At 43.0% G+C, this 15,142-nt stretch overlaps 1 protein-coding gene across 1 annotated transcript in view; it reads left to right on the forward strand.

The window, feature by feature from the left end:
- The window catches only part of LOC144227426 (maestro heat-like repeat-containing protein family member 1), an 80,269-nt gene extending 65,976 nt beyond the window's left edge, over window positions 1-14,293 (forward strand). Inside the window, exons 38-42 of the mRNA XM_077759025.1 lie at window positions 806-964; window positions 1,327-1,449; window positions 4,235-4,340; window positions 6,150-6,215; window positions 13,686-14,293. Of these exons, the coding sequence (XP_077615151.1) occupies window positions 806-964; window positions 1,327-1,449; window positions 4,235-4,340; window positions 6,150-6,215; window positions 13,686-14,014 (783 nt within the window). The 3' untranslated portion in view covers window positions 14,015-14,293. The remainder of the gene's footprint in view (window positions 1-805; window positions 965-1,326; window positions 1,450-4,234; window positions 4,341-6,149; window positions 6,216-13,685) is intronic.
- The last annotated feature ends 849 nt before the right edge of the window (window positions 14,294-15,142 follow it).

The raw sequence follows: 15,142 nt of genomic DNA on the forward strand, positions 1-15,142 counted from the left end.
CTTTCATGGATACTCTAGTCCTCTGTCGGAGGGATCCCATCTACTATTTCAGAACCATTACGGACTTACAAAGACATCTCTCTACTATTCCTTTCAGGGATTTGGGGCAGGAGGGGATAACTGAAGCAGTACTCAATCACTGACATTGAGCCAAACTGCCTGTGATACTTTTTAGTTCAATTACTAACACTGAATCATCTGTTTGGCTATTATATTCACTGTGCAAAAAATAATAATATGTACGTCTAATTTGTTAAAATGTCTGCTTTCCCAGTCCTACAAGTTCAGGGACTGTCCTGTCCCACCGTGTCTCTGTTATTTGGTGTTATGCCTAGCTCATGACTGCTACTCAATAAGCATTTGTTCAATTGATATAGAATATACTCTTGAAAGTGTACAGGTTAGCTGTTTATGATCGCTGTTGACAATTACAAGCTAATATTGATTTAAACAATTTTATTCACAGCATAACTAGGATAGCTAGATGTATTTTTAAAAATTTGGCTAAAATTTTAGCCAAATCCTTAGAAGAGAATTAAGTTACAAGCTGTCAATATGGCCAAGGCAGAACTGAAACTATGAACTTGGCTTCTCTAACCATGTGCCTTTAAGAGAGGGACTTACTAGCTCTGGGCTCTAAAGAGAATTACTCAGATACACAGACCATGTTGCCTTTGCATGATGTAAACACGGTGCCATCATTGTACTTTGGACATGGAAATGAGATGTGGGAATAGGAAGCCAGGCCAGGCAGGGCCAGAGGGAAAGCATAGCCAACCCATCTCCACTTTGCTCTTCGTGGCAGGAGAGGGACCTGGTGAAGATCTCGGCTACCTCTGCCCTGGGCCACATGCTGCAACGAGTTGACAAATTCAAGCCGGGAGCCATCACCCGAAGAGAGATCTACAGTTTTCTAGTCCCGCTGCTGCTTAGCATTCAGGATAATAACATCGAGGTAGTCAAGGTACTGGCAACCTCTGCCCTGCCGGGTTCATCCCTCTTCCTGCTGGAGCAGACCCCTTCCTTTTGACTCTTTTTCATGAGCCCTGCCTTGGCTGTATATTTCCCATCCACCTCTTTGGTGTCACCCTCGGGGCTGGCTCTGAGCACTTTTACCGTCTCTTTTGGGTGCTGTTGATCTTATCCTGATATGGTTCTGCTCCCAGAAGCTATTTATGTCCCATGTCACGAACAAGGTCCCACATTTTACCCGATTCCAACTCCTGCTGGGGGGCTACCTTCATGGTCTTCCACTTAGCCACCTGCTCTGGCTCTGCAGAGCCATAGGAGTAAGGCTTTGGGGACCCCCTTCTCACCATCCCATAGGCCTGTGGAGGGGCCCTGACTGAGTGGACTAAGGTGATTGGCTGGTCATCACTCACACAGACGTTCCGGCATACCACCCTCAGCGATCACATCCAGGTGTTAGAAGAAACGTGCAAATACCTGGTGAGTGAGAGTCTCCGAGAAGCCAGGCCACAGTACTCATGTCAGGAACCCAAAGGCAGGCTAAGAGGCTAATGAAGGGAGGGCTGACAGAAGATACATTCTTTCCATTCCTTGAGTCTCATTCTTTTTTTTTTTTAATAGTTTATTGTCAAGTTGGCTTCCATACAACACCCAGTGCTCATCCCCACAAGTGCCCTCCTCCATGCCCATCACCCCCCTTCCCCTCTCCCCCACCCCCATCAGTCCTCAGTTTGTTCTCAACATTCAAGAGCCTCTCATGGTTTACCTCCCTCCCTCTCCCCACCCCGTATCCCCCTTCTTCTCCCCCACGGTCCCCACAGAGTCTCATTCTTTACCATCAGGAAAATCTGAGAATGCACATTTGGGATGCCAGTCCCTGGTTCTTCATATTTGATTCTCTTAGTATCCCAGTCTCTGCTTTCAGAGGCTAGGGAGGCCATATGAGGTAGTAGACAGCAATGCGGCAGAGGTTTTCTGGTTACAGTTGGTAGGAAGAGGTTGCAGGCAGGAGTCATCAGGGCTTTAGGTCAGTAGTCATGGTGTTAGGGTCTGTGGTTCCTATGAAGTCATGAACAGGGTCAAGGTCAGGAATTCTTGTTGAAAAGTAAATATTTAAGGGCTAAGCAAGTATATCAGGAACTAACATTAGCAATTTTAATATTATGGATTTGGGTGCTTATTGCCTTACATAGATAGACCACTTTACAGTTTACAAAGTACTTTTATATCCATTATCCCATGGGAGCCTTGCAATTCTGGGAAGGATGGGCAAGTCTCGTATCCACTGTTAAACATCAGAAAGCTGAAGCCAGTTTGCATTCCCACCAACAGTGCAAGAGGGTTTCTGTTTCTTTACATCCTCACCAGCATCTGTTGTTTTCCTGAGTTGTTAATTTTAGCCACTCCGACTGGTGTGGGGTGGTATCTCAATGTGGTTTTGATTTGTATTTCCTTGATAATGAGTGATGTTGCAGCTGCTCTGGAAAACAGTGTGGAGGTTCCTCAAAAAATTAAAAATAGAAGCATCCTACAATACAGCAATAGCACTACTAGGAATTTATCCAAAGGATACAGGAGTGCTGATGCATAGGGCCACATGTACCCGNACCTCCCTCCCTCTCCCCACCCCGTATCCCCCTTCTTCTCCCCCACGGTCCCCACAGAGTCTCATTCTTTACCATCAGGAAAATCTGAGAATGCACATTTGGGATGCCAGTCCCTGGTTCTTCATATTTGATTCTCTTAGTATCCCAGTCTCTGCTTTCAGAGGCTAGGGAGGCCATATGAGGTAGTAGACAGCAATGCGGCAGAGGTTTTCTGGTTACAGTTGGTAGGAAGAGGTTGCAGGCAGGAGTCATCAGGGCTTTAGGTCAGTAGTCATGGTGTTAGGGTCTGTGGTTCCTATGAAGTCATGAACAGGGTCAAGGTCAGGAATTCTTGTTGAAAAGTAAATATTTAAGGGCTAAGCAAGTATATCAGGAACTAACATTAGCAATTTTAATATTATGGATTTGGGTGCTTATTGCCTTACATAGATAGACCACTTTACAGTTTACAAAGTACTTTTATATCCATTATCCCATGGGAGCCTTGCAATTCTGGGAAGGATGGGCAAGTCTCGTATCCACTGTTAAACATCAGAAAGCTGAAGCCAGTTTGCATTCCCACCAACAGTGCAAGAGGGTTTCTGTTTCTTTACATCCTCACCAGCATCTGTTGTTTTCCTGAGTTGTTAATTTTAGCCACTCCGACTGGTGTGGGGTGGTATCTCAATGTGGTTTTGATTTGTATTTCCTTGATAATGAGTGATGTTGCAGCTGCTCTGGAAAACAGTGTGGAGGTTCCTCAAAAAATTAAAAATAGAAGCATCCTACAATACAGCAATAGCACTACTAGGAATTTATCCAAAGGATACAGGAGTGCTGATGCATAGGGCCACATGTACCCGAATGTTTATAGCAGTTCTTTCAACAATAGCCAAATTATAGGAAGAGCCTAAATGTCCATTAACTGATGAATGGATAAAGAAGATGTGGGTTATACATACAATGGAATACTACTTGGCAATGAGAAAGAATGAAATCCTGCCATTTGCAGCAATGTGGATGGAACTGGAGGATATTATGCCAAGTGAAATAAGTCAGTCAGAGAAAGACAGATATCATGTGTTTTAACTCATATGTGGAACTTGAGAAACTTAACAGAAGACCAAAGGGGAAGGGAAGGGAGAAAATAGTTACAATCAAAGAGAGAAGGAAGCAAACCATAAGAGACTCTTAAATACAGAAAACAAACTGAGGGTAGGTGGTGGGGTGGGGGAGAGGGGAAAACGGATGATGGGCATTGAAGAAGGCACTTGTTGGGATAAGCACTGGGTGTTGTATGTGAGTGATGAGCCATGGGAATCTACCCCCAAAACCAAGAGCACAGTGTATACACTACACATTAGCCAACTTGACAACAAATTATATTTTAAAAAAAGAAAAGAAAACCGAAGGCAATGTCAGAGTCAGTATTCAGCTCTGGGTCCCCTGACTCCACACCAGTTGTGTTTCCCCTTATCACATTAGTACGAAAGAGTAAAATCCTCTCCATGAACTCCCTACTGTGTCCGCCCTGTCGCTGGGTAGGGATCTCTGAGGTTCCAGTTTGAAGCTGGACAGAGCAGTGCTGCTTGTGGACAGGGTGAGGGGGCCTCTAGTAGTGCTTCCAGGGCCTCCCACCATCAGCTCCTGGTCAGCACTACCCCTCTTTGGCTCTGCAGGTGGGCACGAACAAAATACAGCTTGTGGGGGAATGTCTGTCCCAGAGCTTCGGCTTCCTGACAAGCCCTCAGTCCTTCTTACGGTCAGCTGCCATCAACTTCATAGGTAAGATGCTCTCTTTGGCAGCTCTTCCCTCTTCTCTTCAGCAAGGGAGCCCTCCTTGACCTTCCACAAGGCTAAGCCAGAACCATGGTGCCCTGAAACAGGTCCCTTCCTTCCCTAGCCCTGACCTGATTAGAGAGGCTGCCCTGTGACCCAGGCTCAAAGTCCATGTTAAAAGGGCATCTGAGTGGCTCAGGTGGTTGAGCATCCGATTCTTGATTTTGACTCAGGTCTTGATCTCACTCTGAGATCGAGCCCCATGTTGGCTCTGCACTGACAGCGCAGAACCTGCTTGGGATTCTCCCTCTCTCCCTCTCTCTCTGCCCCTCCACAACTCACTAGCTCTCTCTCTCTCTCTCTCTCGCTCGCTCTCTCTCAAAATAAATAAATAAACATGAAAAGAAATCCATGTTAGAAAGGCTGGAGGAGGAAGTGAAGGCTCTGTGCCTTTGCCCTGCTCTATGTGGGTCTACCCACACTGACTGCGCTCTGCTTTGTGGGGAAGAGAACCATATACATTTGAAAAGGAAACAACTATTGCTTCCACTGGAACTCCATGGATTTTCAAAAATATTTTTGTTTCAAACTATAATAATAGTATAGTGTGTGTCCATGTTAGAAAACTTAAAAAATTCAGATTTGCAAAAAAGAAGAAAATAAATAATGCCAGAAATTCTACCATTTGGATTTAACCACTGCTAACATTCTAGAATTTTCCCCTAAGAATACACTACACACACACACACACACACACACACACACACTCCTACATAGCCATTTTAAAAACCACGAAGTTTGGTAAACTGTTTTTTCCCTTGCCTATCACAAATACATGCCATTACATACCCTTCAACATTTTTTTAAATCACTGCATAATATTAATTCCATTTTACGGGTGGATTTATGAAATAATTTAACCAGTTCCTATTTTTGAATATTGAGACTGTGTCATCTTTTGGTTTTATAAGCAGGGACATCATGCTTAAATCTCTACATGCCATCATGATTATTTTAAGATCAATTTCTTCAAAAAAATCTTTTTCTTAATGTTTATTTTCTATTTTTGAGAGAGAGAGAGAGCACAAAGCAGGTGATGGGCAGAGAGAGAGAGGGAGACACAGAATCTGAAGCAGGCTCCAGGCTCTGAGCTCTCAGCACAGAGCCTGACACAGGGCTCAAACCCATGAAGTATGAGATCATGACCTAGGCTGAAGTCGGACGCTCAACTGACTTAGCCGTCCAGGCACCCCAAGATAAATTTTGTAATAAGTAGAATTGCTGGGCCCAAAGGGTAGGCACAATTTTAAGGGTTTTGGTGCTTAAACTGCCCACTAAAAAATTGCAATCATTTCCCATTGTTACCAGTACTGCATGTACATATCCATGTTGCAGATATTTGCCAACCCTGGGTAGTACTTTAACAATCATTACCAATTTGATAGGTGAAAAGGGTAGCTTGCTGTTGTTCAGATTAATATAAATTTCCTATGTTTACTGACAATGCATATTTTATTTTTGCAAATTAATTGCCTCATGCCCTTTGTTCATTTTCCTATTGGTGTGGGAACCCCATGGAGTTTGACATCCTGGGTTGATGCCCTACTTGTCATCTGCCAACAACATTTTCCTGGGTCAAGCTGCTCTGAGCATTGCTCTTTCACTGGGACACTGATACGTGGGCCACAATGCATCTTGGAGAAACATTTCTTGCTAGAACTGGTTTACATGCTTCCTTGTTCGCTACAGAGCGGGGGAAGGGTGGCCCAAAGGTCCGGGAATTCTGGAAGGACTTTATATCTGTCCTATCTTTAGGATTAACAATTAAGAGGATAAACATGAAACGAATACATGAGGATGACGTGGAGCTGTTACAGAATGGTGAGTCCGGGCCTTGTACTGGGTTCTGGGTACCACAAGGCATGGGGCAAGACAGAAAGGAGGCAGGGGAATCCCTTAAGGACATGTTTTGTTATTTTAAATAAAGTATGTTTTTACCATTATAAATGTTATATAGACAAGAAGAAAATAGGGAGAAGTAGGAGGAAGAAAACAAGTCACCCGTTGTCGTGCTGCTTAGAGAAAAGCATTGCTAACCAAAATGTTCCAGTCCCTCAACACTAATCACGTGCTGTCAGTTGCTGGTGGTACAGTGGCGTTCAAGGGAGACACTCCCTGTCCCTTAAAGAACTTGCAGCTTTGTGTTCTTTTTTATTGTAGTAAAATATTTTAAAATTAATTTATATTTACAGAAGGAGTGCATGAATATAGTTTGTTTGCAAAAAAAAAGTAGGAACATTATTGATAAGGGTAAAGTTCTTTTTTGGGTGGTAAACTTCTATTCACCCTCAAGTCTGACTCCTCTCCCCTTTTCCCCTGTTTGTTATGTAGTACTGTATTCTTTTGTTGTGTACACATAGGATATATATGTTATATAACACATGATATATAATGTAATATATTATAGGATATGTTATATATATCACTTTGTGCAATATATGTTTGTGTGTGTGTGTATATATATATATATATATAAAATATCAACAGTTTCTGCAACTTACTTTTTTCCCACTTAATATGTTATTACATACAGATCTACTGCAATCTTACAACTCTTGGTAGGTCGTTATTTAAATCATTTCCAGTATTATGCTATTCAGACAATGCTACCATGAACATTCTTATAAATGCCTCCTTGTATATGGGTGTGTTTCTCCAGGCTGGATACCAGAGAATAGGCTTTTATCATGCATATTGAGCTTCACAGGGTTTAGAGTAAAACATTTTAACCTCCCCTACTGTGTTGACATGAGTTCCAATTACCACTCCTCCCAACTTATAGGCTTTGTTAGTGAATATTTTAGTTCTTTTTTTATACCCCAGAATTTAGATACTAGGACTTGTTTTTTCCAAGATATATTTATTTATTTATTTATTAAAAAAAATAGTTTATTGTCAAGTTCGTTTCCATGTAACACCCAGTGCTCATCCCCACAAGTGCCCTCCTCCANATACTAGGACTCCTGTTACATTACACAAACGTGGAGGTTTACTGCAGCGTTATATGCACTCCACTCCTCTCTGTGTCTGTGACTATCCTTCATTTTCCTTCAACCTGAAGTGCACTTTTTAGAAGTTTTTTTAGTGCTGGTATCTTGGTGTTATGCTCTCTTGGATTTTGCTTGTTTGTAATGACTTTTTCTTACCCCTATTCTTGCAAGGTAGCTTTACTAGTGGCACAATTCTTTTTTTTTAATTAACAATTTTATTTTTTAAAAGTAAACTCTATATCCAATGTGAGACTCGAACCCACAACCCCGAGATCAAGAGTTGCATGCTCCCCTGATTTAGCCAGCCAGGCGCCCCTACTAGTGACTAAATTCTAGACCAACAGTTTCTTTCTCAGTACTTGGAAGATAGACTACTGTCTTCTGGTGTTCTTTGTTGCTAAAAGAAGCCTGCTGTCATTAATTTTTGTTCCTTTTCAGGTCAGTCTATCCTTTTTCTCTGGCTGATTTAAGATGTTTCTTTTAGTTTTTAGCATTCTTTTTAAAAATTTTAAAAAATTTACATACACCCAAGTTAGTTAGCATATAGTGCCACAATGATTTCAAGAGTAGATTCCTCAGGACCATGGGGGAGAAGAAGGGGGGAAATGGTGGGGGAAAGGGAGAGAGGCAAACCATGAGAGACTCTTGAATGCTGAGAAACAAACTGAGACTGATGGATGTGGAGGGGGAGGGGAGATGGGCATGGAGGAGGGCACTTGTGGGGATGAGCACTGGGTGTTATATGGAAACCAATTTGACAATAAACTATTTGTAAAAAAAAAAAATAAACATCAATAGATGTTAAAAAAAATAAAAAATAAAATGCATTTTTATTTAAAAAAAAAAAGAGTAGATTCTTTAATGCCCCTTACCCATTTAGCCTATCCCCCCTCCCACAAACCCTCCAGCGACCCTCTGTTCTCCATATTTAAGAGTCTCTTATGTTTTTGTCCCCCTCTCTGTTTTTATATTATTTTTGCTTCCCTTCCCTGATGTTCATCTGTTTTGTATCTTGAAGTCCTCATATGAGTGAAGTCATATGATATTTGTCCTTCTCTGACTGACTAATTTTGTTTAGCATAATAGCCATCCATGTTATTGCAAATGGCAAGATTTCATTCTTTTTGATTGCTGAGTTGTACTCCATTGTGTATATATAAACCACATCTTCTTTATCCATTCAACATCATTTGTCCATTCAAATGAAGGACATTTGGGCTCTTTCCATACCTTGGCTATTGTTGATAGTGCTGCTATAACATTGGGGTGCATGTGCCCCTTTGAAACAGCACTCCTGTATCCCTTGGATAAATACCTAGGAGTGCAATTCCTGGGTCGTAGGGTAGTTCTATTTCTAATTTTTTGAGGAACCTCTGTACTGTTTTCCAGAGTGGCTGCCCCAGTTTGCATTCCCACCAGCCGTGCAAAAGATATCTCTTTCTCCGCATCCTCGGCAGCATCTGTTGTTGCCTGACTTGTTGATTTTAGCCATTCTGATGGGTATGAGGTGGTACCTCGTTGTGGTTTTGATTTTGTGGATTTGGTTTGTATTTCCCTGATGATGAGTGATGTTGAGCAAGTAGTTTTTAGCATCCTTTAAAAGCCTAGCAAATAGGGGCACCTGAGTTGGTTAAGCATCTGACTTTGGCTCAGGTCACGATCTCACAGTTTGTGAGTTTGAACCCTGCATGGAACCAGCTTTAGATCCTCTGTCCCCCCTCTCTCTGCCCTTTCCCCACTCACTCTGTCAAAAATAGATAAACATTTTTTAAAAAAGATTTAGCAAATAGTTTAATAATCGCCCCCAACCTTGTCCCCCAGCTTCAGCAAATATCAACTCATGGTTACCTTGTTTCCTGTTTCTCCACCTACACCCCTCCCTGCCAGCTTATTCTGAACCAAACCTCAGGCTTCATATTATTCATCTATAAACATTTTAGTATATATTCTAAATGATACTCTTTTTAAAATTAAAACATTACACAAATGTTTTAACAATGGACATGTTTCGGAGTAGAATGCAAATTATGCATGAATTTTTAAGATAAAAGAAGTTCTAAGGATTTGTAGAACATATGATACTTCAGGTAACTCACCCAGACCTCTGAGGCTACCCATTTATTGTCTTCTGCCCCTGAAGTTAGGGGTACTTCAGAAAAGCTTTTATTAGTCCTAATCTCTAGCCCTCCTAATTTCAGAGGCTGAGTCATTTGTCCAAGATCATAGAAGTGTATTACTGGGAGAGCCAGAGCTAGAATTTCCAATTCAGTGAATTTTTTAAAAAGTTTATTTATTTATTTTGAGAGAGAGAGAGAGAGAAATGGAGGGGGAGAGAGAGAGAGAGAGAGAGAGAGTGAGAAAGAATCCAAAGCAGGCTCCATGCTGTCAGCATGGAGCCCCATGCGGGGCTTAATCCCACAAGCTATGAGGTCATGTCCTAAACCAAAGTCAAATACTTAATTGACTGAGCCACCCAGGCACCTTCAATTCAGGGACCTTTGCACTAATGCGTGCTCACTCCATTGTCCTTTAATTTCACCAAAATCCTGAAAAAGAGGGAACAGGAGTTGGGGTGTGGAGGAAGAAGAGCTGATATTCCCAATGTATATCAGAAGAGAAATTTACCTCCCCTGCAAAATCCTTCCGTCCCTAAAATAGTCGAACAGCCACACCTATGTTTGCTATGGGAGGTACTTTTGCCCTTGGTCTCAATTAAATTAGTTTCTTAATTATAAAAACCTGCTGTATACCAGGTACTCTTCTTTTTTTTAAATATTTTTATTTATTTCTAGGAGAGAGAGAGACAGTGTGAGCAGGGAAGGGTCAGAGAGAGAGGGAGATACAGACTCTGAAATAGGCTCCAGGCTCTGAGCTGGCAGTCAGCACAGAGCCCGACGCGGGGCTCGAACCCACGAACCGCGAGATCATGACCTAAGCGAAAGTCGGAATATTAACCGACTAAGCCACCCAGGCACCCCTACCAGGTACTCTTTTAAACCTGGGATACTGCAGTGAACAGAACTGATGTCCCAGCTCTGGTGCAGCACCCCTTCCGGTGGGGGAGGGTAGGGCCTTAACCAAGTACATGTGTTCGATAGGCACTATGGAGAAAGTGAGGCAGGGCCAGGGATCGTAGGGTCAGAGGGCAGGGTACCAAGAAGGGGCATTGGAGCGGAGACCTGGAGGAAGCGAGGGAGTGAACCGTCTCAGTAGCTGAGGGGAGAGCACCTGGCATGTTCAAGGAAGATCAAGAAGTCAGCGTGTTGGCGTGGAGTGAGCAAAAGGAAGGACAGGAGATGAAGCTCAGAGAATAGCAGTGGGGCCAGAATCCTGCCCGCCTTTTCGGCCATGGTAAAGGTTTAGGACTTTGCTGTGGGTGGTAGGGATACTTCACGAAACACAGTTTTCAACTCTTCTGAGGGGGGGTGGGGAAAGGTTCAGGGTGCTTGTGATAAGTGGTGCCTGCGTAACCCTTTCCAGTGCCAAATGGAAATGACGTTTGAATTCTTTGTTCATCATTATCTTCCATGCCACACTTTGCTTCCTTTGGTACAGAGACAAGATGGAGAGAATGTGGCCTTTACATCCCTGCCCCTGTGTGCCAATCCTTGCGTGTACCAGAGTGTGTGTGTGCCAGAACGGCCTGACATGAGCGCCACAGCTTTGCTGTTGTCACTGTTCTAGTGCTGCACATGCTTGTCCTCAGGGACCCGCCTCTGCTTGGAACCCACCTACCTTCCTGGGACCTGCTTCAAGCTAATACTCTGGATATGCTGCTTTTAAAGGGATGGTGGCTCTTTCTTCAGGGGAAATGCCTAGCAGACAACTGCATTTTGACAAGCTTTTGTTTCCTTTCTGGCTTATTCACAGCTCTTTATATAGAAAGTAAAAAGTGGTGAAGTAAGTGTTTTTTTTTTTTAAGTAAATGACTTTTAAGGGTCCTTTCTTCCAAGTCAATTTGTAATGAAAAACACGGCTCCAATGTCAGCCAGCCCAGTTTCAAATACTGGCTGTCTTGATAATGAGCCGTGTGAACTTGGGCGAGTTACTGTCTCTAAGCCTCAGTTTCTTCATCTGTATCATGAGGATAATGGTGCTGATCTTAAACGCCATCGAAGTAGCAGATACAAATGCGTGGAAAGCCCTGTGCTCTGCTGGGCACAGACGTGTCCCACAAAACCTTTGTGTGGAGCTGACTCGGGCTTCAGGACCGAGGTGGGGTAGGGAAATGGCAGCCGCTGGCAGAGAGGGTGTTCAGAGCTCTGGTCAAGGAAGAATGAGTTTGTTAGCTGCTGCTGAGAGTAGCCATGCCTTCTCCTGCCCCCTAGTGACCAGGTAGCAGCATGTGTCCCATTAGGGCTCTAACTCTGGCTTCTGACCACGACATTTTCTACCTCTGTTGCCTTCTCCTCATTTTGTTTTTTTTTTTTTTTTTTTTCAAANTATTTTACAACTGAGGTCTCTGTTGGGTAGCAGAGCCCTATTCCCAGTGACTGGAGAATTTCAGGGAAAGTACACCTAAAATGAATACCCTAGACTCCTCAGTATAGCAGAGAACTGCCTTCCTCACCCCGGCCAGCCTCCCAGAAAGACTGCCTAAATGACGTAGATGGAGGGACTTTTTCCCCAACAAAAGTAATTCTGGTTATATTTACACCCCTATTTAGCATGTGACAAACCTTGTGATCAAGAGATGGCTCTTCACAGGATTTACATATTTACTGTGTAGCTTGAGCCCAGGTCTCCCTCCTGTGCTAAGTACAAATGAGATCAATATGAAGCTGTAGACTTTGCTGGGCTTGAAGGCCCTTTTGAGGCAAGATTCATCCTGTTCTCTTTATTCTTTGCATGCTAAGTAATTCCCAGTCTTCATCCCTCTGTTCCCACCTGGATCTAAGCCCCCCTGCAGGCCATTCCCTAACTGGACCATTTTAACACCCCCCACCCCTGCCTCTTCTCTACACTTCTCTACACAGAAGCCAGATTCTCTCTGAAACATGTACATAGAATCATATCACCCCTTGCTTAAAACCCTTCGGTGGCTTTCCATTGCTTTTCCGGTCGAAGTCTGGTGCCCTACCTTTGCCCCAAGGCCCTGGCTGATCTGGCTTCTGACTGTCTCTCCCTCTTAGCCTATAGCACCGCCCTCACTAGAAGGTGCAGCCACACTGGCTACTTTCTGTATTGTGAATAGAAGCACCCCCTCCCGACCTTGACCTTCAGGAGTGCTTCTGACCTTTCTCTTCATGTGGCTTCTTACATCTTAGCTCAAATGTTGCTTTCTCAGAGAGGCATTCCCTGACTGGCCTATCTAAAGAGGTCCTTCCCAGTTATTCACTGCCATTACTATGTTAAATTTCCTTCTTCATACTTCATTTATGTTTGCTTGTTTGTTTTATCTTTCCTCCACTAGAATGTTATGTTCTTAAGGGTGGGGAATCTTGGGGCCCCGGGTGGCTCAGTTGGCTAAGCGTCTGACTTTGGCTCAGGTCATGATCTCACAGTTCGTGGGTTCGAGCCCTGCGTTGGGCTCTGTCCTGCCAGCTAGCTCAGGCCTGGAACCTGTTTTCCAATTCTGTGTCTCCCTCTCTCTGACCCTCCCCTGCTCACACTGTCTCTATCTCTCTCTCAAAAATAAATAAAACATTAAAAAAAATTAAAGGTGGGGAATCTTTCTTGTTCACCATTGTATCCCCAGCACCTAGCATACTGGCTCGGGGTAGTAAGCACTCAATAATAGCTGTTGAAAGAATTAATAGTTATTGCTTATAACAGTGAAAAATTGCAAATGACCTAATTATTCATTCATAGAGAGTTCATCAAAGAAATTATGATAGAACCATGTGATTGTATATTATGGTGCATAGAAGAATATTTTGTGGGAAGAAAAAATGTAAATCTTATTTTTGTAAAAAGAAGTGTTCATATTCGGTATTTAAAAAAATACTGCAGGGGTCACTGGCTGGCTTTGTCAGCACAGCATGCAACTCTTGATCTCGGGGTCATGACTTTGAGCCTCATGTTGGGCACGGAGATTACTTAAAAAAATATACTGCAAGGATAGGTATGAAAATATTAAGTGTTAGCTCTGGATGAGAGGTGAGTGATTTTTCTTTCCTTTAAAAAAATGATTTCTATTTAGACATTTTTCTACAGTAAAAGTATTACTTTTACAGTGACGAAAATTATTCTAAGTGAAGTTATAGAATAATAATCTGGTTTATGGGGTGGAAAATAATTGGGTTTGGGTAGACAGTCCTTGGAGACTGAGAGTCTGACTTGACCTCCTTTCTGGTTTCAGCTATTGGAAGTCTGAGGAATGATCCTGTGGAATCTATCCAGGCTTTGGTCATTACTACCCTGAAAAAACTTGACGAATATGTTTACCTCGGGTCTGCCTCTACTTCCAGGATGAGCCAGCTGAGCAATAACATCTTCAAAGTCACTGGCATGAAAGCCTCAGAAAGAAAGAAGCGACTGTTTAAAACTGTCAAACAGGAAAGAGATGATGATGACAATCAGAAAAATAATATCTGGAATTGGCTTCGAGGCCTTCTAAATTCCTTGCACAACCGCCACAGTAGGAGGGTGAAAAACATTCCACTCATAATAGGCAATTCAGATAAATAATCAATGTGGTCACAGGTCCCAACATCTGAAAGTCCACCTACAGAAGCTGGGCTTGCCCCCAAATAAGTTGCACCTAATTGCTCTGGGACCAAAGCTTTTTCCGTTTGTTTGTCCAGATATCAATACTTTGATTCACAGTAGCTCTCTGACCTTTGTCCAACTGGATGGGCTACTTGGGATTAACCCCAAGGAGGCAGTTTGGATCTTAGAAGGCACATATGTGTCTCTCCCTAGGGGACTGCTGGCTATCAGCATATATATTTGTCAATAAAACTTATTTTCTCATCCTGAGACAAGATGACTTTCATCCTAGTTTTTGGGGATTGGGGATAAACCTGAGTGGCAGGGACAGCTCTGGAAGTATCTCCTTCGGCCTTCAGGTAAAATTCCAATGACAAGAGTGAGGAGGAGTAGCGTGGTGGAACTGCACGCTCCCTAGTTTCTGATCTTTTTTCCCCCACCTCTACACACCTTGGATGAAATTCCCAGGCCTGACACACTTACATGGGCATATTTAGATTTCAGGTTGGAACAGAAAAAGGCAGGCTGTGGGTGTAAACAGTGGAGTGGCAATGGCGCCGGCCCCATCTCTCTCACTTAAAAAAGCGCATCAGATTGAGATGGAATAAGTGACACTCTTATTGCGATAACTTTGAGTCCATTCGAATTTGTTTTTATAAATCACTCTAGAGGTGCAGGGCTGGCTCAGTTGGAAGAGCATGTGACTCTTGATCTTGGGGTTGGGTGAAGAGGTTACTTAAATTAAAAGAAAAAGACACTTGGGGGGACCTGAGTGTCTCAGTCAGTTAAGCATCTGGCCTTTGATTTGGGTTCGGGTCATGATCTCACAGTTTCACGGGTTTGAGCCCAGCATTGGGCTACGTGCTGACAACGCGGATCCTGCTTGGGATTCTCTCTATCCTTCTCTGTCTCTGCCCCTCCCCTGTTCATGTGCGTGTGTTCTCTCGCTCTCAAAATAAATGAGCTTAAAAAAAAAAAGCCCACTTAAAAATCACTCTAAAACTCAGACTTGAATCCTTGCTCCCTCTCCCACATAATGATTATAAGTGACTAGTTCTTTTTTCCTACTTCAGAGCTCTCTACTTCACTGCTGTGGTTTGATATCTC

This window comes from Crocuta crocuta, unplaced genomic scaffold (genome assembly GCF_008692635.1).
Source record: "Crocuta crocuta isolate KB4526 unplaced genomic scaffold, BGI_CrCroc_1.0 scaffold72, whole genome shotgun sequence".
Taxonomy (NCBI): domain Eukaryota; kingdom Metazoa; phylum Chordata; class Mammalia; order Carnivora; family Hyaenidae; genus Crocuta; species Crocuta crocuta.